This window comes from Macaca thibetana, chromosome 19 (genome assembly GCF_024542745.1).
Source record: "Macaca thibetana thibetana isolate TM-01 chromosome 19, ASM2454274v1, whole genome shotgun sequence".
NCBI lineage: Eukaryota > Metazoa > Chordata > Mammalia > Primates > Cercopithecidae > Macaca > Macaca thibetana.
The window spans coordinates 44,809,918-44,831,535 of NC_065596.1; the positions used below are offsets into that span (position 1 = coordinate 44,809,918).

Below are 21,618 nucleotides of genomic sequence, written 5' to 3' on the forward strand. Positions count from 1 at the left end.
GTGGTGGCACACGACTGTGGTCCCAGCTACTCAGGAGGCCGAGTGGAAGGATCACCTGAATCAGGGAGGTCAAGGCTATCATGAGCTGTGGTTGTGCTATTGCACTCCAGGCTGGGCGACAGAGTGAGTGAGATTCTGTCTCAAAAACAAGAGGGGGTGGGGGATCTAGGTAGAGGGAACTGCAAGTGCAGAGGCCCAGGAGTGCAGAATTGCAAAGGGTTAACTGCTGGAGGACAGAGTTCATGGAAGAAGGTCCCAGAAAGGTTCCCGGGAGATAAGTGTCTCAGGACATGATGGGCCATTTGGAGGAGATCGGATTTTGTATGTAAGGGCACTGGAGAGCTAGGGGGATTACAGTGATGTGTGAAAAAGATTCCCGGCCTGGCACGGTGTTTCACACCTGTAATCCCAGGACTTCGGGAGGCCGAGGCGGGCGGATCACCTGAGGTTGGGAGTTCGAGACCAGCCTGACCAACATGGAGAAACCCCACCTCTGCTAAAAATGCAAAATCAGCCGGGCGTGGTGGCACATGCCTGTAATCCCAGCTACTCAGGGGGCTGAGGCAGTAGAACTGCTTGAATCCGGAAGGCAGAGGTTGCAGTGAGCTGAGATAGCGCCATTATACTCCAGAATGGGCAACAAAAGTGAAACTCCATCTCAAAAACAAAATAGGCAGGGCGCGGTGGCTCATGCCTGTAACCCCAGCACTTTGGGAGGCCGAGGCGGGTGGATCACGAGGTCAGGAGATTGAGACCATCCTGGCTAACACAGTGTAAAAATACAAAAAATCAGCCAGGCGTGGTGGCAGGCGCCTGTAGTCCCAGCTACTTGGGAGGCTGAGGCAGAATGGTGTGAACCCAGGAGGCAGAACTTGCAGTGAGCTGAGATCAGGCTACTGCATTCCAGCCTGGGCGACAGAGTGAGACTCCATTTCAAAACAAAACATGCAAAAAACAAAGATTCCTTTGGCTACCTGCGTGGGTAGCCCAGGCCGCGGCTAGGGCCAGGGCAGGGACCCAAGTGGGAGAGCGCATGGCTGGACCACACAAGCCTGTGGGGAGAGGAGGAAGAGGAGTCTGAGAGAGGCAAGCATGGAGGTGGTTTGAAGAGATGTTGAGAGTAATAACTAACACTTGTTATCTCTTTCGATCCTCACAAGATGCAATGAAGAAGTAGGCCTTTTTTTTTTTTTTTTTAAATGACACAGAATTTCTCTCTTGTTGCCCAGGCTGGAGTGCAATGGCGCAATCTCAGCTCAGTGCAACCTCCGCCTCCCGGGTTCAAGCGTTTCTCCTGCCTCAGCCTCCTAGGTAGCTGGGATCACAGGCATGTGCCACCATGCCCGGCTAATTTTTGTATTTTTAGTAGAGACGGGGTTTCTCCATGTTGGTCAGGCTGGTCTCAAACTCTTGACGTCAGGTGATCCACCCGCCTCGGCCTCCCAAAGTGTTGGGATTACAGGCATGAGCCACCACGCCCAGCCAGAAGTAGGCCTTTACCCACTACATGACTTATTTTACTTATCTGCACAATGAAGATTAAAAGTAGTTTCTTGGCCTGGCATGGTGCCTCACACCTGCAATTCCAGCTGGGAAGGCTGGAAGGGTTTGGGAGGCTGAGGTGGGCAGATCATTTGAGGTCAGGAGTTCAACACCAGTGTGGCCAATGTGGCGAAACCCCATCTCTACTAAAAATACAAAAAGTAAGCAGGCATGGTGGCGCATGCCTGTAGTCCCAGATACTCAGGAGACTGAGGCACAAGAATCCCTTGAACCTGGGAGATGGAGATTGCAGTGAGCTGACATGGAGCCATTGCACTCCAGCCTAGGGGAAAGAGCAAGATTCTGTCTCAAAAAAAAAAAAAAAAAAGTTTCTTATCATAGGGTTACTGTGAGAATTAAATTGCTCCATGTTTAATTGATACATGATAAACTGATACTTAGCACAGGGCCTAGTAAATGTCAGTGCTGTAGTGGTGACTGCCCATATTATCATTGTGTCATTTATCTCTGTAGTAGGAAGTATATATAATCCTATTGCATAAGTTTAAGGGAGTTAAACCACTAAAGTGTTTGGAACAGAGCCTGGCACATACTGCTTTGTAACTGCATCATCATCATCATCATCATCATCATCATCATCATCATCATCATCCCTTTTTAATAGATGAGAAAACTGAATTTCAGAGAGGGTAGTCTGATCTGAAATTCACCTATTATTCCAGCTTCCCTCTTCCAAATGCGGACTCTGTGCCCTGTTTCTTCCCCCAGGAGGAGATGAACGGCTGGCTGGAGGCTGTGGCAGCCTCAGTAGCGGAACACGCAGAGATCGCCCGCTGGGGCCAGACACTACCCACTACTTCATCCACAGATGAGGGCAACCCTAAGAGGGAAGGCGGAGATCGCAGGGCCAGCGGGCGCAGGAAGTGACTTCCACCCCCAGGGCTTGACACATCTGTCTCCCCTCTTTTCCGCACTGTGGGCACAAAGACACTTTTTCTTCCGCAGGGGCGGGAGCTCCTAGTTCCAACACTGAGGACGCGTGACATGGTGGGCACCGGAAAGGAGGGGACTTCTCCGGCACCCCAAGAAGTGGTGGGGAGATTGCTGCCCCTATAGCCATATCTCGGCCCCTTCCCACTCACCACCCCCACCCCAGGTGCTGGGGCTCCCTTATTTTTATGCAATAACTGAGCTTGATGGGGGTGGGCAGGGGCCTAGTTGAGCCAAGCCCCCTGCCCCATCTGCAGATCCTGCCCCAAGAAGCTGGGGTGGTGGGGGCGGTAATTCCTGCCCCCCCTCTCTGCCCTAGGGATGGGCACGGGGGCGCTGGTGAGGTCCCCTGGACCATCCAGGGTGCTAGGGGGTAGGGAGGGGACACCCCCTCCCCGCCTTTACCTCACTTCCAATGCTGCCTTGATCTCTGTCTGGGAGGGGGGAGTGAAGGGGCCCTAGCCCCTGCACTCCACCGCCTCAGAGCCATGCGGTTAATTCCTGACTTAGTTTATTTTTGCAAAACGTCGATCTCCTCCTCCCCCGCCCCGCATCTGCGAAGGCTTTTAATGGGAGGGGCGTCAAAGCTCAAAACTGCCTTCCTCTCTCCTCCCCCCTCCAGTTGTAAATGCCACTTCATGAGGGGAGGGGTGAGGGGAAGCCCTCCCCCTGCATGCTTCTGGCTGGAGCACCTCCCTGGGGAGTGGGGGGATTGGGTTGTGGGCAGCCCCCATGGCCGCCTGGAGAAGCCGCTGGTGCCCGGGGGTGTGGGGCGGTGTGGCGGGCGCACACTGTATGTACCTATAATAAACCATTTGGCTTTGACGGTCTATGGTCCTTTGTTTGGGTTTTCTGGGCTGCGCCCGGGAGGATTGAAAGGAGGGCTGTGGTGGCTGTAGGGGTGGGTGCAGGGTGGGGAGCGGGGCACGGGAGAACCGTGGAGAACATCCAGATGTACCCCTTGATGTGGACTTAATTTCGGGATCTAAACACACGCTCCTTGACGAAGCACCTAGATGCCATACCTAAAACGAGAATCCAGAGGGATGGAGAATATTTCGTTATGCTTTGTAACAAACTTCCCCAAAGGCGACTCTGGGTCCGCCCCGTCCAGTTCAGGAAAGGCGGACCCCTTTAAGGAGGCGGAAAAGTTAACCGCGATGGGCAGGCGCTCTGTCCAATCGCTAGTGACCCCTGGAGTCTCTGGCCCAATGAGCAGCCGATGGAGGCGGGGTACGGATGCACACCCGGAAGTGGGTGAGGGCCAGCCGGCTCGCCTGGGGGCCATGGCAGCAGCGGCTACTGCAGCCGAGGGGCTACCGAGTCGGGGGCCTCCCGGGGAAGTCATTCATCTGAATGTAGGAGGCAAGAGGTGAGTGTGGGAGACTCCTGAGGTCCCATCCTTGGGGGCGGGAAGCGGGGTGGGAGTATCCGCCTCTCTTGGGGGAATCCCTGTCCATCAAGGGTTGCTCCGCCCTCCGTTGGAGGCGCGAGAGCCTGGAAAAACGCCGGGGGAGGGGGGAAGGGAGGGAACCCTGGATCCTGCGGGAGGGGGCCGCATTCCTCACCCGCTCCTCTTCATCTCTTGCGTCCGTTTACCTTCCCCGCCCAGATTCAGCACCTCTCGCCAGACTCTCACCTGGATCCCAGACTCTTTCTTCTCCAGGTGATCGGGAGAGCGAGTTTGGGGAGAGGGTAGGAGGGATGGAGAGGGCGTGGGAGACCTAATGAACACTCCCCCGGCCCGTGACGCCCGCTTGTTGTCCCTTCCCTGCAGTCTTCTGAGCGGACGCATCTCGACGCTGAAAGATGAGACCGGAGCAGTGAGTCGGAAAACAGCTGAAATGGGATGGTGGGAGGGGTTGGTAGGAAGAGGGGCAGGACCCCACTCAGTCCTCCCTTTTACCCCATCCATCCTCCGCCCCACTTTCCCGCAGATCTTCATCGACAGGGACCCTACAGTCTTCGCCCCCATCCTCAACTTCCTGCGCACCAAAGAGTTGGACCCCAGGTTGGCGTGGAAAAAGGGGAGGGAGTCCCTCACTGTCTTCACCCCCTGAGAAGTTCTTTCACCTCTGAATGTCCACATGAGCTCCATTCTATTAGAATTCTCATTCGGAACCTTGATCAAAGGCCAGGCGCGCCAGGGTTGCTCACGCCTGTCATCCCAACACTTTGGGAGGCTGAGGTGGGAAGATCAGTTGAGCCCAGGATTTGGAGACCAACCTGGGCAACATAGCGAGAACCCATCTCTAAAAAAGCAAACAAGCAAAACTTCATGAGAACCTTGATCATTTTAAAATTATATGTCCTTCGATTTCTCCCTACACACACACACACACACACACACAAACACACACACATTCCTTCCACCCATATCATCACTCCTTAGAATCTTGATTCCATCAAAACTTCCTACCCCTTGACATTCTCTGTGCAGTTTTGAAAATTGCCCTCTCAGAATTCTCTGCTCACCCCCACACCTAGACCCTGACCTCTAGTCAATTCTACTCCCCAGGGGTGTCCACGGTTCCAGCCTCCTCCACGAAGCCCAGTTCTATGGGCTCACTCCTCTGGGTAAGTGGGAGCCCCAACTATTGTCCTCATTGTATAGAAAACCAACTCTGTAGTGATGCTGCCTGCCCCTCTTCCCCTTCTCTCCTGAAAGAGGGCTGGGGTAGAGGTGGGAGGACTGGTTATAGCCCTGGCTGGGTCTGTATTGGTACTGGGAGGAGTACTGGTACTCTGTGTAGAAAGAAATGGGGTGGCCTCAGCATCTCCCTAAGTCCTAGACTTTAAGTCCTCCTGTTGCAGTTCGTCGCCTTCAGCTTCGAGAAGAGCTGGATCGATCTTCTTGCGGAAACGTCCTCTTCAATGGTTACCTGCCCCCACCAGGTGGGCACTCCCAGTGGAATGGAGGGGTGTGGAGGTGGGCTAAAGACTACATTTCCCATAAGGCTGCAGCTCTTGGTGCCTGTGCTAGTGAGCCCTGAGATACAATGGGGGGTATAGTTACCTATCAAGTGCTTGGGCTGATACTTGGAAAGGAAGTCGGAAACAGCATTTCCCATGAGGCAATGGGTCAGCTAGCCCTTGAGGCTCAGAAGGATGCCCTGGAGCCCCATGGGAGTTGTAGTCCAGGTTTGGTTTCTTTGTAGGGGGGGCTTTGGAAGACCTTGGATTCTTTGCATGGAGGGGAGAAATATTTATAGGAAGTTATTGACAGTAATGCCCATGATAGCCAGCCCACTGACCATTGAAGGTATGCCCCAGTGGTTATTGGAACTAGGCTTTTCTGATTGGTAGAAGGAACAGAGTAGGGAAATTTCATCTACAGCTTTATTTCCCTAACTGCAATCAGTACCTGCTACCTTCATGAAATTTGCCAGATATAAAGACCTGTAGTAGTATTTTTCCAACTGAGTTTTATCCTGTTTTCCAAAAAACAATCATTTTATTTGTTTGTTTATTTATTTTTTAATTTTATGAGACAGGGTCTGGCTTTGTCGCCCAGGCTGGAGTGCAGTCTTGGCTCACTGCAACCTCTGCTTCTCAGGTTCAAGCCTTCCTCCCACCTCAGCTCTGCCACCGAATAGCTGAGACTATAGGCACTTCCCACCACGCCCGGCTAATTAAAAAAAAATCATCTTAAATGCAAGCTTTATATTATAAATACATACAAAGTAAACATGAAAATAAAACCCAAACATAGCAGTGTTATTAAACTCTGGCCTGGAGCCATGGCTCACACCTGTAATCCTAGCAGTTTGGAGGCCGAGACAGGTGGATCACTTGAGACCTGGAGTTTGAGACCAGCCCAGGTGACATAGCAAGACCTCGTCTCTACTAAAAATAAAAATAATTAGCCAGGTGTGGTGGTGTGCACCTGTGGTCCCACCTACTCGGGAGGCTGGGGTGGGAGGATCACTTGAACCCAGAAAGTCAAGGCTGCAGTGAGCTATGATCATGCATTACACCCCAGCCTGGGCGACAGAGTGAGATGCTGTCTCAAAACAAAACAAAACGAAAAACAACTCTGGCTAGATGCTATTGCTTGTGAAAGGTGCAGTGTTCCCTTTATTAAAAGTGAAAATTAGGGCTGGGCATGGCGACTCACGCCTGTAATCCCAGACTTTGGGAGGCCGAGGTGGGTGGATCACCTGAGGTCAGGAGTTCAAGACCAGCCTGGCCAACATGGTGAAACCCTGTCTCTGGCAAAAATACAAAAGATTAGCTATGTGTCATGGCGGGTACTTGTAATCCCAGCTACTTGGGAGGCTGAGGCAGGAGAATAACTTGAACCCGGGAGGCGGAGGTTGCAGCAAGCCAAGATTGCGCCATTGCATTCCGGCCTATGTGACAAGAGCGAAACTCCAACTCAAAAAATAAAAAAAAAAGGAAAATTAGGTAATACTGCAGATTCACTAATATAACAGCAGCAGCGAACTCAGTCTTCCTCTGTGCTGGGCTCAAGGGAACTGAAAGGGGAGTAACTTGCTATGTGGTTCAGCGTAATTTCATGCCATGTCACTGCACCACCTAAAATCTTCACCCGGAGACTATGTCCCACACGTGGGGAAATCAATCACTGTCATATTAAGTGCTTGCTGTGTGACAGCCACGATTACAATGACTGTTACTCTACCTCTTATTCTCACTCTAGTGTTCCCAGTGAAGCGGCGGAACCGGCACAGCCTAGTGGGGCCTCAGCAGCTAGGAGGACGGCCAGCCCCTGTCCGACGGAGCAACACGATGCCCCCCAACCTTGGCAATGCAGGGCTGCTGGGCCGAATGCTGGATGAGAAAGCCCCTCCCTCACCCTCAGGTACGTTTCTATCTCGTGGAAGGTTGGGGGAGCTGTGGGGCCCCTGTGACCCTCTTCTGATCCCTACTCTTCCCCTCAAGGACAACCCGAGGAGCCGGGGATGGTGCGCCTGGTGTGTGGACACCATAACTGGATCGCTGTGGCCTATACCCAGTTTCTAGTCTGCTACAGGTGCTTGGGGAGGGAGTGGCCAGAAGTCCCAGCCCTGTTGATGGGAAGGGCATGCGGTGAGGGCTGGTGATGTCCCCTCAATCCTACAGGTTGAAGGAGGCCTCTGGCTGGCAGCTGGTGTTTTCCAGCCCCCGCCTGGACTGGCCCATCGAACGACTGGCGCTCACAGCCCGGGTGCCTGGTGGGGCTTTGGGTGAACATGACAAGATGGTGGCAGCGGCTACCGGCAGCGAGATCCTGCTATGGGCTCTGCAGGCGGAAGGCAGTGGCTCCGAGATAGGTATGACCCCAAGCCTTTTCCAGAACCCTCTGTCCTTTCAATTCTACGGCCTGTTAAAATAACCCACCCCATAAAATTCTCAAACCCATAAGAATTCTCTGCCCTATTAGATCTCTTTGTGGTTAGAATGCTCCAGCCCTTCAGAATTCTATATCCTCTTAGAATTCCTTGGCTTCCTAGAAAAATCCACCCACATACAATTCTCCCTCCATCAGAATTCCCTGCCCTGTTAGATCTCTTGGTTTTGTTAGAATGCGCCATTCTGTATGGCCATTGGAAATCTCTGACTTGGCCTGGCACAGTGGCTCACGCTTGTCATCCCAGCACTTTGGGAGGCTGAGGCGGGCAGATCACTTGAGGTCAGGAGTTCGAGACCCCCCTGGCCAACATGGTGAAACCCCGTCTTTACTTAAAAAATACAGAAAATTAGCTGGACGTGATGGCACGTGTCTGTAATCCCAGCTACTCAGGAGGTTGAGGCAGGAGAATCACTGGAACCTAGGAGGCAGATGTTGCAGTGAGCTGAGATCACACCACTGCATTCCAGCCTGAGTGACAGAGTGAGATACCATCTCAAAAAGAAAAATAGAAATCTCTGACTTATGGCTGGGCACAGTAACTTACACCTGTAGTTCCAGCACTTTGGGAGGCCATGGCAGGTGGATTGCTTGAGGCCAGGAGTTTGAGGCTGCCGTGAGCTACGTAAGCCATGATTGCACCACTGCACTCCAGCCTGGACAACAGAGCAAGACCCTGTCTCAAAGCCTCAACAACAAATCTTGGACTTTTTAATCTGTCCCCGAATAAATCTCAGCCCTCGTAAGAATACCCGGCCACCACTGGAGGTTTTTTTGCCTTGTTGCAAAGCTCAATGCTGTTAGAATTCCAGAACCCTTTAGAATCCCATACCCCATCAGAAATCTTCTGGCCCATTTTATCCTCTCTAATTCCTGCTGGAATCTTCACTTTTTTTTTGAAATGGAGTCTCTGTCTGTTGTCCAGATTGGAGTACAGCTCACAATCTCGGCTCACTGCAACCTCTGCCTCCTGGGTTCAAGCAATTCTCTCCCCTCAACCTCCCAAGTGTGCGCTACCACACTCAGCTAATTTTTATATTTTTAGTAGAGATGGAGTTTCACCATGTTGGCCAGGCTGGTCTTGAACTCCTGGCCTCAAGTGATCCGCCCACCTCAGTCTCTCAAAGTGTTGGGATTACAGGTGTGAGCCACCGTGCCTGGCCCCTGATGGAATCTTCTAATCTTCAAGGATTCTGTGGTGCCACCTCTCCTCCTCCATGAGGCAGGGTTCCAGCCAAGCCCTTTTTGCCCACTGCAGGGGTCTTCCATCTGGGGGTGCCTGTGGAGGCCTTGTTCTTCGTCGGGAACCAGCTCATTGCTACAAGCCACACGGGGCGCATCGGGGTGTGGAATGCCGTCACCAAGCACTGGCAGGTCAGAGTTCTGGCCAGCCTGGCTGACCCCTTCCCAGTTTTCCAGACCATACAGACCCAGGGAGGGGTTCACGTCTGCCCCCACCCCCATCCCCTAAACCTGGAGGAAGCCAGAGAACCAGCAGCTGGCCAGAGCCTGGGGATGTCTGTGATAAAGGCCTAAGGAGCATCAGGGAAGTCTTCCTGGAGGAAGGGCTGCAGAGCCCACATGAAGCATGAATGTGTTTGAAAAGGAGGAGGGAGAATTCTCTGAGATTGGGTGAGAGAACAGGTTAGGGGAGATGCTGTAGGAGACAAGAACTGGCTTGGCTCGGTGGCTCACACCTGTAATCCCAGCACTTTGGAAGGCTGAGGTGGGAGGATCGCTTTGAGAGAAGACAGACAGAGGCAGAGAAAGAGACAGAAAGGGAGAAAACCAGGCAAATAGAAATAAGAAAGAGAAAATCAGAAAGAGGTGACAGAGAAAGGTAGACAGAGTCAAACCAGACTGAACCACTGTGGCAGATGGGGGAACACAGAGAGATAAAGGGGGATGAATTAGAGTCATGTGAGAAGTAGAGTGGAGGCCGGGTGTGGTGACTCCCGCCCGTAATCCCAGCACTTCGGGAGGCCGAGGCAGGAGGATGGCTTGAGCCCGGGAGTTTGACACCAGCCTGGGCAACATGATAAGACTCTCTCTACACAGAAATTTTAAAAATTAAAACTTTAAAAAGTACAGAGTCCAGGAGAGGCCAAGAGTCAGAGAGAGATGCATCAAAGGGAGGAAGGGAGGGAACAAGACAGGGACAGAGGTAGGCCTGGGGTGGATGGGGCTGGGGAGCAGTGGGTGGGTTCTGGAGGTGGAGGAGAGGGCCCATCCTCTGTGAGGGGTCACCACGGAAGCAAAGGAGTGGAAGGGCTCCCGGCTGCAGCCTGTCCTGCCCCACCCCCAGGTCCAGGAGGTGCAGCCCATCACCAGTTATGATGCAGCAGGCTCCTTCCTCCTCCTGGGCTGCAACAACGGCTCCATCTACTACGTGGGTGAGCAGCAGCCTGTGTCTTGGGTGCCCGAGAGCCTCCCATGGGAGAGGGGAAGGGAGGGAGAGAGGCTGGGGCACCTGGAACAAACCCGCTCCACCCTCCCTGCCCACTGCAGATGTGCAGAAGTTCCCCTTGCGCATGAAAGACAACGACCTCCTTGTCAGCGAGCTCTATCGGGACCCGGCAGAGGATGGGGTCACCGCCCTCAGTGTCTACCTCACCCCCAAGACCAGTAAGCTATGACCCACCTTCCCCTGCTGCTGTCACCAGCCAGCCCCAGCCCCAGCTTGCAGCTATCCCCCAACTTGTGTAGCATGACCCAGGGGGGGTTATCGAGGGGTGACAGATTCAACTCCCTCTCTCTCTCTCTTTTTTTTTTTTTTTTTTTTTTTTTTCTGTTTTTTGAGACAGAGTCTCGTTCTGTTGCCCAGGCTGGAGTGCAGTGGTGCAATCTTGGCTCACTGCAACCTCCAGCTCCTGAGTTCAAGCGATTCTCCTGCCTCAGCCTCCCGAGTAGCTAGGATTACAGGTGCACACCATCAGGCCTGGCTAAAACAAAAAAAGAAAGCATATTAGTGATTTCTAGAGGGTATCAGAAGTGAGAAATGTGGAGCTGCTGCTAAAGATCAGGGGATTTATTACGGAGGTGATGAAAATACTCTGGAATTCATTCATGGTGATAGTTGTACAATCTTGTGAATATACCAAAATCCGCTAAATTGTGCACGTTAAAATGGCAAATTTTATGGTATGAGAATTACGTCTCAAAAATTAACCCATTCTGCATTTGATGTCAAGAAAAGAAAACAAAAAACTGTCTCAAGTAAGAGAACTCAGCTTCATCTGCTGTAAAACATGCATCTGTGTTGTTTTATGAACATGTGAACATCATGCCTTAATCACAAAGATGGGAAAGAAACACAAAGATTAACTCCTAATGGTCCACTCTGCCCCGGGTGGAGAGGCTGGTCACGATCTAGCACCTAGAACAGTGCTTATACAGGGATGCTTAGTAAATATTTGTTGAATGACTGGATGAGAGTTGAATCTGGCTGGGCACGGTGGCTCACACCTGTAATCCCAGCACTTTGGGGGGCTGAGGCGGGCGGATCTGAGGTCAGGAGTTTGAGACCAGCTTGGCCAACATGGTGAAATCCCATCTCTACTAAAACTACAAAAATTAGCCAGGCATGGCAGAGACTGTAGTGAGCCTGCTGCCCAGGCTGGAGTGCAGTGGCGTGATCTCAGCTCACTGCAACTTCTGCCTCTTGGGTTCAAGCAGTTCTCCTGCCTCAGCTTCCCGAGTAGGGGATGATTACAGACGCGCATCACCATGCCCAGCTAATTTTTCTACTTTTAGTAGAGACTGGGTTACGCCCTGTTGGCCAGGCTCAATATGCTTCCTATACCTATGGATTTGCCTGTTCTGGACAATTCATGTAAATGGGATCATACATTATGTGGCCTTTTGTGTCTGCATTTTTCACTTAGCATAATTTTTTAATGGTTAGCATTTTCTGGGTGTTAAGATATCTTTACCTATTCTAGGTTACACAGATCTTCTCCTGAGTTTCTTCTGGAAGATTTACAGTTTTAGTTTTTACGTGGAAGTCTGTTCTATCAGAAATTAAATTTTATGTATTATGTGAGGTAGGGATTATTCTTTTTTAAAAAAGATAGAGAGAGGGTACTGCTCTGTTGCCCAGGCTAGAGTGCAGTGGCATGATCTTAGTTCTCTGCAACCTCTGCCATTCGAGCTCAAGTGATCCTCCCACCTCAACCTCCTGAACAGCAGAACCACAAGCTTGCATCACCACACCTGTCTAATTTTTGTATTCTTTTGTAGAGACAGGGTTTTGTCATGTTGCCCAGGCTAGTCTTGAACTCCTGGGCTCAAGTGATCCTGACACTTTGGCCTCCAAAGTGCTGGAAATACAGACTTGAGTCACTGTGCCTGGCCATAGCTGCTGCTGCTGCTGCTGCTGCTTCTTCTTTTTTTTTTTTTTAAAGCAAAAATAAGTTAATAATACGCTTAACTTCATGGCAGATTATCACCTTTCTTCCTTGTAAGGCCCTTTTCTTATCTTTTTTTTTTTTTTTTCTTAGACAGAGTATTGCTCTGTCATTCAACCCAGACTGGAGTGCAATGGCGCAATCTCGGCTCACTACAACCTCTGCCTCCTGGGTTCAAGCAATTCTCCTGCCTCAGCCTCCCAAGTAGCTGGGATTACGGGTGCCTGCCACCATGCCCGTCTAATTTTTGCATTTTTAGTAGAGGCGGGGTTTTGCCACATTGGCCGAACTGGTCTTGAACTCCTGGGATACTCCTGCCTTCATCTCCCAAAGTTCTGGAATTGCAGGCGTGGACCACTGAACCCAGCCTCTTATTTCACTTACTTATTCATTTCCTTCTCATCTCCCTTCCCACCACATGCCTCTATTATGTCATTTTTGTTTATTTTTTGAGACAGAGTCTTGCTTCTTCACCTAGGCTGGAGTACAGTGGCGCAATCATAGCTCACTGCAGCCTCACCCCCTGGGTTCAAGTGATCCTCCTACTTCAGCATCTTGAGTAGCTGGGATCATAGGTGCATACCATCACACCCAAATAGTTTTTTAAAAATCTTTTGTAGAGATGAGGATCTCACTATGTTGCCCAGGCTGGCCTCAAACGCCTGGCCTCAGGCAGTCTTCCTGCCTCGGCCTCTGTTCTCTGTTTTTCTTTCTCTTTCCTCTCTTATTTGCTGTTTCACTGTTATAATTTCTGTCTCTGGGCCTCTCCTCCTCTGACCTGTGCCTTTGTCTCCCTGTTCCTGCATTTCCCACATCTCATCACCATCTTTTTGTGTCCTTCCCTCTCTCCTTGCTTTCTGTGTCTCTGTTCTGTGTCTCTTTCTTCTTTCTCTCTCTCTCTCTCTCTTTCTTTTTCTTTTTCTTTTTTGAGACAGAGTCTCATTCTGTCATCCAGGCTGGAGTGCAGTGGTGTGGTCTTGGCTCATTGCAACCTCTGCCTCCTGGGTTCAAGCAGTTCTCATGCCTCAGCCTCCTGAGTAGCTGGGATTAAGGTGTGCACCACCACGCCCAGCTAATTTTTGTATTTTTAGTAGAGACGGGGTTTCAGCACGTTGGCCAGGCTGGTCTTGAACTCCTGACCTCAGGTGATCCACCCGCCTCAGCTTCCCAAAGTGATGGGATTACAGGCATGAGCCACTGCGCCCAGCCTCTCCTTGCTTTCTGACTGTGTCTCTGTTCTGTGCCTGTTTCTTTCTCTCTGCCCTGGTTTCTGTTTCTGTGGCCCAGGCCCTCTCTTCATCCTTGGCCCCTCACCAGGTGACAGTGGGAACTGGATCGAGATCGCCTATGGCACCAGCTCAGGGGGCGTGCGGGTCATCGTGCAGCACCCAGAGACTGTGGGCTCGGGGCCTCAGCTCTTCCAGACCTTCACTGTGCACCGCAGCCCTGTCACCAAGATCATGCTGTCGGAGAAGCACCTCATCTCAGGTGAGCCTCTGTGGGGTGCTCCAGTGCCGGGAGAGACAGCTCAGATGGGAGTGTGGAGGCAGAAGGATTAGAATTTCCACTGGGGACGGACACTGTGTAGGAAGAGAGCTCTGGTGGAGAGGATTGACCTGGGATGGGACTGTCATTGCAGAAGTGAGAGAATACCATAAGGGGATCGGTCTGGGGAGGAGTCAATCTGTGTGTGTTCGGGAATCCATCAATTCAGCAAGGATTTATGGGGCACCCACCGTGTGCCAGGCATAGGGGATACATTGATGAACAAGACGGGCCAAGTTCCTGCCCTCATGGAGCTGACATTCTAGCAGGGATGGCAGACAATAAATATATAGAAATGGACATCAATGGCCAGGTGCGGTAGCTCACACTTATAATCCCAGCACTTTGGGAGGCCAAGGTGGGTGGATAGGACAGGAGCAGGGACCTCTGGGAGGGGGGTACTGATATGGTCCAGGCAGGTGACAAAATAGACCAGGACCAGCGTGGGGCAGAGGACAGGGCAAGGTGACATCAGGCTCTGGAACAGTTTTGGAGGCAGAGGCAACAGGGTTTTTAGCATTTGGAATTCTGGGGAGGAAAGGATTCTCTGAAACGGAAGAACTCAGCAAGGGCTGACCCTCCTGAAGCGGAGCTGTCCTGGGGCTCTGGAGGGGCAGGCAGCATTGATGCGTACAGCAGGCCTGATCTCCTGCTCTCCCTGTGCCCCCTCAGTCTGTGCCGACAACAACCACGTGCGGACATGGTCTGTGACTCGCTTCCGCGGCATGATTTCCACCCAGCCTGGCTCTACCCCACTCGCTTCCTTCAAGATCCTGGCGCTGGAGTCGGCGGATGGGCATGGCGGCTGCAGTGCTGGCAATGACATTGGTGCCTACTGGCTCCTGGCCTTCCCACTCCACTGACCCCCTTACCTGACCCCTGTTGACCTCCACTAATTCCCACTTGTGGCCACCTGACCCAGGAGCCTGCAATGATTGGGTGTCCTGATCCTTGAGGCACCTGAGCTCCACTGACTGCTGCAAGCCCCCAGCCCTCTCTGGCCCTGCCCAACTCCAACAGCCTGGGAATGGGACCCGGGTCTTGGGATGGTGGGTTTCATCAGTGGGGAAGGAAGTCTGAGGCTGAGGGGACCCCAGCTGGCCCTGACCCCTGCCCCTGCCTGGCCCAGGCCCCTACGGCGAACGGGACGACCAGCAAGTGTTCATCCAGAAGGTGGTGCCCAGCGCCAGCCAGCTGTTTGTGCGTCTCTCATCTACTGGGCAGCGGTGAGGACAGTCCTGTCCAACAGGGAGGGAGGTCAGGGGAGAAGGCAAGATGCCAGCCAGGTCACTGAGGCCAGAAAGGGGTCACAGCCAAGGAGCATTGAAAGATTAAAGGCTGGGAGGGAGGACAGGCCTGGTGGGTTTGGGGTGGGAGGTATCAAAGGTGTGATGGGTGTGGGTGGGAGTGACCTGGCGCAGTGCCAGCCCAGTGCAGGCAGGGCCAAGTTGGTTGGAGGCACAGGGGCAGGGGTCAGGGTGGGATGGGGGCACAGGCAGAGGGGTTGGGGTGGAATAGAGGAGACCCAGGGAGCTATAGGAGCCTGGCTTCAGCTGGGAAAGGGGCCTCAGAGGCTGTTCTGGATGAAGGGACTCTGAGCAGAGACCTAGAGGACAAGTAGGAAGGAGCAGAAGAAAGAAGGGAGGGGAAGGGGGCCCCAGGCTGAGGGAACCGTATGTGCAGAGGCTGAGAAGGGCCAAATAGGGTCACACGGGAAGGACACATTTGCTCCTGGGCTGGAGCACAGGAGGTGAGGATGGGGTGCAGATGCGGGCGGGCCTTGTCAGGCTATAGAAGGGCTGAAGCTTTGTCCTGTGCGGGGAACTGTGGCCACTGCACGGGGAATGAAAGGAGGCTTGGTGGGAGGCCAGGAGCCCAGGGAGGAGGCCAGGAGGCTGATAGGAGGTGGGGGAGCAGCTGGGACAGGCCTTGGGCTTTCCGTGGCAGTGGGAGCAGGGAAGAGCAGAAGTCTCTGGGAGATTCCCTGGGCATTTGCGGCTGGGGTGTGCAAGAGCTGCTGGACCCTTGGGACTGGAATTCGAGAGAAAAGCGGGCTAGGGATGGATAAAGACTGGGGTGGCCCCTGGGGAGGCAGGAACTGCAGCCACAGTGGTGGGGACTGGGACTAGGAAAGGTGAGAAAGCGAGGGTGACTGCCTTCCCCACTGCCCCCCCCAGGGTGTGCTCCGTGCGCTCCGTGGATGGCTCACCCACTACGGCCTTCACAGTGCTGGAGTGTGAGGGCTCCCGGCGGCTTGGCTCTCGGCCCCGGCGCTACCTGCTCACCGGCCAGGCCAACGGCAGCTTGGCCATGTGGGACCTAACCACCGCCATGGACGGCCTCGGCCAGGCCCCTGGTACTCCCTGTCCCACCCCAATCCCATCCCAAGCCCCACAGCCTCACCCAGAACCACTCTCCACAGCCAACTTCTTAATCTCTCTCCCAGGCCCTTGCCCTCTGACCTCTTTTCCTTTGACCCCCTCTCTGCTCCCCATCCCTTCCTGCCCTTGTTTTTCAACCCCTGTCTCAGCCTCTGGCCCCCGCGCATTGATCTCTGCCTCCTCTCTCCTGTCCTGTCTCTGGGTGCTTGCACTGCAATGCAACCCAGGCCCTTGCCCTATGACCCCTGTCTTGCCCCCTGACCCTGCTTCCGTGCCCCCCAGCAGGTGGCCTGACGGAGCAAGAACTGATGGAACAGCTGGAACACTGCGAGCTGGCCCCACCGGCTCCCTCGGCTCCCTCTCGGGGCTCTCTGCCCAGCCCCTCACCCCGCATCTCCCTCACCAGGTAGCTACAACTCCACTTCCCCTTCTGTGCAATGGAGGGAGAGGGGAGAGTGTGGTGGCTCCAGGGGCAGAGTGGCTCAGCTGCCCTGTGATGACGTGCACTTACTGTCCTTACTTCCTCAGCCTCCACTCAGCCTCCAGCAACACCTCCTTGTCTGGCCACCGCGGGAGCCCAAGCCCCCCACAGGCTGAGGCCCGGCGCCGTGGTGGGGGCAGCTTTGTGGAACGCTGCCAGGAACTGGTGCGGAGTGGGCCGGACCTCCGACGGCCACCCACACCAGCCCCTTGGCCCTCCACCAGTCTCGGCACTCCCCTCACACCTCCCAAGATGAAGCTCAATGAAACTTCCTTTTGAACAACGCAGCTGCAGCTCAATGAAACTTCCTTTTGAACAACGCAGCTGCCATGATGCCTTGGGATGCCCTGGTCCTGGGGGACTCAGGTGCCTCCCTGATTCCTATGGGAACCCTGGGTTCAGGGCCAGGGCCTCCTTGGAATAAATGGTCATTGTTACTAGGTCCCCACCTTCCCTCTTTTCTGGAAGCCAAAGTCACCTTCCCCAATAAAGTCCTCACTGCCAACATCTTGCTTATTCTTAGCAGGTTTGGGACACCCCAGGAAAGGGGTGGGGGAGATGTGGGACCAAACCTGATAATGCAAAATCGGGAACATCTACCTCTCTTGTTTAAGCGAAGGAAGGCCAGGCACAGTGGCTCACACCTATAATCCCGGCACTTTGGGAGGCCAGTTTGCTTGTGCTCAGGAGTTTCAGACTAGCCTGGGCAGCATAACAAAACCCCATCTCTACAAAAAAATTAAAAAATTAAGCAGGCATGGTGATGCATGCCTGTGGTCCCAGCTTCTTGGGAGGCTGAGGTGGGAGGATCGCTTGAGCCTAGGAGGCCAAGGCTACAGTGAGCCATGATCACACCACTGCACTCCAGCCTGAGTGACAGAGTGAGATCCTGTCTCAAAAAACAAAACCAAACCAAAAGAGGTGTTGCAGGGGAGGAATGTGTTGACTTTTACTTTGCCTTCAGGCATGGCTGGATCCAGGGGTTCAAATACTAATCCAGAATTTCTTTTTTTTCTTTTTTTCTCTTTCTTTCTCTCTCTCTCTCTCTCTCCCCCCACCCCTCTTTCTTTCTTTCTTTCTTTTTGAGACAGAGTCTCACTCTATCATCCAGGCTGGAGTGCAGTGGTACAATCTCAGCCCACTGCAATCTCCACCTCCCAGGTTCAAGCAATCCTGCATCAGCCTCCGGAGTAGCTGGGATTACAGTTGCGCACCACCATGCCCACCTAATTTTTGTATTTTTAGTAGAGACAGGGTTTCACCATGTTGGCCAGGCTGGTCTCAAACTCCTGACCTCAGGTGATCCGCCCACCTCAGCCTCCCAAAGTGCTGGGATTACAGGTGAGAGCCACTGTGTCCGGCCCAGAATATCTTTTTATCTCCTAACTTCACTTACCTCTGGAATGCATCCTCAGTCAGGTTTTCTCTCTGTGGCAAGGTGACTCTAAGCAGCTCCTTAGCAACTCTCTTCTCCCTAGCAACAGCAAAAATCACAGGACTGATTCTCATGGGCTTGAATTAAGTCAGGTGGCCATCCCTGAACCAATTACTGTGGCCAGTGTGATGAAGGCCTTCCATTATTCCAGCCTGGATCATGTGTCCTCACAAGCCTGGAGGTGAGGTCAACCCCAAGTGGGTAGAGTGGAGGAGGAGTTCCTGGACAGAGGATCAAGCAGGGACGGGTGGCTGCAGGAGGCATAAACACAGATGTAAATGGATTGGTTACTGCATCCTTAACATTTGTACCTCAAACCTCAACACTGCAAAAATCCCCACCAGCATCCCTGGTTGTGCTGTTTCTTTTTTTTTTTTTTTTTTTTTGTTTTTTGTTTTTTGTTTTTTTTTTTGAGACAGAGTCTGGCTCTGTTGCCCAGGCTGGAGTGCAGTGGCCGGATCTCAGCTCACTGCAAGCCCCGCCTCCCGGGTTCACGCCATTCTCCTGCCTCAGCCTCCCGAGTAGCTGGGAGTACAGGCGCCCGCCACCTCGCCCAGCTAATTTTTTTTGTATTTTAGTAGAGACGGGGTTTCACCGTGTTAGCCAGGATGGTCTCGATCTCCTGAACTCGTGATTCGCCCGTCTCGGCCTCCCAAAGTGCTGGGATTACAGGCTTGAGCCACCGCGCCCGGCCTGGTTGTGCTGTTTCTTACCTCTTCTGGAGAGGGTGTATGGGATAGGTTCAGCTAACCTAAGCCTTGACATCCTTGGGATTTTTTTTTTTTTTTTTTTGAGAGTCTTGCTCTTGTTGCCCAGGCTGGAGTGCAGTGGCACAATCTCGGCTCATTGCAACCACTGCCTCCCAGGTTCAAGTGATTCTCTTACCTCAGCCTCCTGAGTAGCTGCGATTATAGGCACCTGCCACCATTCTTGGCTAGTATTTATTTGTTTATTTAGAGACAGAGTCTTGTTCTGTTGCCCAGGCTGGAGCGCAATGGCATGATTTAGGCTCACTGCAACCTGCACCTCCCAGGTTCAAGTGATTCTCATGCCTCAGCCTTCCAAGCAGCTGGGATTACAGGCACCCGCCACTATGCCCAGCTAATTTTTGTATTTTTAGTAGAGGCAGGGTTTCGCCATGTTGGCCAGGCTGGTCTCGAACTCCTGACCTCAGATGATCCACCTGCCTTGGCCTCCAGAGTGCTGGGATTACAGGCGTGAGCCACTTTGCCCGGCTGGACTGGGGATTTTTTTTTCACCAAATAATGCTTGTTCTGTGGCACTTCCTCGAGGGGGTTTTCTGCATCTTTTTTCCTTGTGCCAATAAAAAAGGGACAGAAAGTGGGGACAGACGAGGAGTAGAGAATTCTAGAATATGCTAATTCTAGAATTCCATAGTTTCTGGAATGCCAGAGCTTCTGAAACATAGTAGAGAGGGGTCTAGAACGTTAGGACATCTTGGACACAAGGATATTCTGGAGTGCTCATGGATTAACAATATTAGAGTTCTCCCCTGCTTATCAGAGAATCCAGAATGTAGAAGTTTCTGACAAAAAGGATCTGGAAAATCACTGATTCTAGAATAGGGGAGTGTCAAGGGGAGTTCATACCCATAAATCTCCACCAGTAGGAATATCTTGCATGCCAGTATGTCTGGAATGCTGAGAATTACAAGATACAGAAAGGAATCTGGATTACTAGGAAATCTAGAGAATGGAAGAGATCCTGGACTGTCCGCCCTTCCAGAGCACTGGAAGATTTGTTTGCATTCCAAGAAATCCATAATGCAGGAGATTCCAGATTATCAGAGAATCTAGAACACAAATGAGAGACTTCAAAGGTGAGTGCTTCTGAAACCGGGGTGTTCTGAAATAGCTGTGCATTTCAAACCCCTAATTTTGTTTTTGTTTGTTTGTTTTTGAGACAGTGTCTTGCTCTGTTGCCCAGGCTACAGTGCAGCAGTGCAATCATGGCTCACTGCAGCCTCAGCCTTCTGGGTTCAAGCGATCCTCCTGCCTCAGCCTCCTGAGTATCTGGGACTACAGGTGTGTGCCACCACAGCCAGCTAATTTTTATTTATTTATTTTTTTTGTAGCGACATTGTCTCACTGTGTTGCCCAGGCTGGTCTCAAACTCCTGGGCTCAAGCCATTCTCCCGCCTTAGCCTCCCAAAGTGCTGAGATTGCAGGTGTAAGCTACCAGGCCCAGCCTCAGACTCTAGAAAATTTTTTACATGCCAGGATATTCAGAATATTGGGGGATACTGGCATATTAGGAAATCTAGTATGTGGGGGGAGGGACTGGAAGGTCAGGAGATCTAGAATATGGTGGTGTTTTGTAATGCTTACAGATCTAGAATATTAGGGTCATTTTTTTTTCCAGGCCAGAGAATCCAGAACACTCGTGTTTCTGGAATGCTGATCATTTTATTTTTATTTTATTTTATTTTTAAATTTTTATTATTTTCTTTATTTTTTTTTTTTTTTTTTTTTTGAGACAAGGTCTCTGTCTGTCACCCAGATTGGCATGCGGTGGTGTGATCTCAGCTCACTGCAAACTCCGCCTCCCAGGTTCAAGTGATCCTCCCACCTTAGCCTCCTGAGTAGCTGGGATTACAGGCCTGCGCCACCATGCCTGGATAATTTTTGTATTCTTAGTAGAAATAGGGTTTCACTGTGTTGGCCAGGCTGGCCTCAAACTCCTGACCTCAAGTGATCTTCCCACCCGCCTCGGCCTCCCAAAGTGCTGGGATTACAGGCATAAGCCACCGTGTCCGGCCTTATTCTAGAAATGAGAGAGAGAGAGAGAGAGAGAGAGAGAGAGAGAGAGAGAGAGAGAGAGAGAAACAGAGAGGAGAGAATTTGGGATGTCAGCAAATGTAGAACACTGAAGAGCTGGGTTTTTTTAAATGCTAGAGATAGTATTATCCTAGTATAGTATTAACTCTGTGTGTTGCCCAGGCTGTGCGTGAGAGGGCATGAAGGGAGGGGTGGAAGATTCTGGAATGAGGGGGGACTAGAACTCTGAGGGATTCTGAAGGGTTGAGATGAGTTAGGATCCAAGGGGTGACATAGACACGACCCTGGGAGATAGTGACACTGATAGGGGGGATTGGGAGCTGGGGACTTCAAATTCTAGGGGGAGGGCAGGCTAACGCCGGAAGTTGCAGTGGTGAGCCAGAGGCTGTTGCCTAGCAACAAGCATTGAAGATGCGCTGGATCCCGGACAGAAGGGAGAAATTTCAGCAGCGCCCCCAGCAAATGCTCCAGCCACAGGGTAGGAGGCGGTGAGGGGGGAAGCGGGCAGGGATACGCTGTCCTGCAGGGTCATATGAGAAGGGGTCTTGGGGGTTATACAAAAACAGGGTCATGGAGTACAGTCATTGGGCAGAGCTGGGCTCTGGGACAGCCCAGGAATGGCTGTGAATGGAGTGTGAGTGCCGTCGTCACTGCCTCAGGGACTGTGTGTCCCTGGACGGTGCTGGACCCAGATTTCTGGGTGTCAGTGTAGGATGGAGACATGGA

At 52.3% G+C, this 21,618-nt stretch overlaps 3 protein-coding genes across 5 annotated transcripts in view; 2 read left to right on the forward strand and 1 right to left on the reverse strand.

Annotated features, from left to right (window-relative positions):
* Positions 1-3,318, forward strand: part of SPTBN4 (spectrin beta, non-erythrocytic 4) — a 117,522-nt gene extending 114,204 nt beyond the window's left edge. Inside the window, exon 37 of the mRNA XM_050768976.1 lies at positions 2,272-3,318. Within this exon, the coding sequence (XP_050624933.1) occupies positions 2,272-2,430 (159 nt within the window). The 3' untranslated portion in view covers positions 2,431-3,318. The remainder of the gene's footprint in view (positions 1-2,271) is intronic.
* The window catches only part of BLVRB (biliverdin reductase B), a 220,150-nt gene that overhangs the window by 136,984 nt on the left and 61,548 nt on the right, over positions 1-21,618 (reverse strand). The window lies entirely within an intron of this gene.
* Positions 3,737-17,164, forward strand: SHKBP1 (SH3KBP1 binding protein 1). Of its 3 annotated transcripts, none has more exons than XM_050768927.1 (18): positions 3,737-3,865; positions 4,106-4,159; positions 4,271-4,316; positions 4,431-4,504; positions 5,012-5,070; positions 5,308-5,388; positions 7,157-7,318; positions 7,399-7,489; positions 7,579-7,769; positions 9,105-9,220; positions 10,152-10,239; positions 10,355-10,471; positions 13,540-13,740; positions 14,470-14,625; positions 14,927-15,023; positions 15,975-16,153; positions 16,461-16,584; positions 16,707-17,164. In XM_050768927.1, exons 1-18 carry the CDS (start codon positions 3,780-3,782, stop codon positions 16,936-16,938), a joined length of 2,154 nt encoding a protein of 717 aa, XP_050624884.1. In that variant the 5' UTR covers positions 3,737-3,779; the 3' UTR covers positions 16,939-17,164. The 3 variants fall into 3 exon arrangements, with proteins under 3 accessions (XP_050624884.1, XP_050624885.1, XP_050624886.1); XM_050768928.1 differs by having other exon boundaries at positions 3,761-3,865; positions 16,464-16,584; XM_050768929.1 differs by having other exon boundaries at positions 3,761-3,865; positions 13,570-13,740.

What these genes read in the sequence shown, in the direction of transcription:
- SHKBP1 (XM_050768927.1), top strand. Translation starts at nt 3,780, where the DNA reads ATGGCAGCAGCGGCTACTGCAGCCGAGGGGCTACCGAGTCGGGGGCCT. An exon ending in CAGTTTCTAGTCTGCTACAG is followed by an intron (nt 7,490 to 7,578) that starts GTGCTTGGGGAG and finishes TCAATCCTACAG; the next exon opens with GTTGAAGGAGGCCTCTGGCT. An exon ending in CAGTGCTGGCAATGACATTG is followed by an intron (nt 14,626 to 14,926) that starts GTGCCTACTGGC and finishes TGCCTGGCCCAG; the next exon opens with GCCCCTACGGCGAACGGGAC.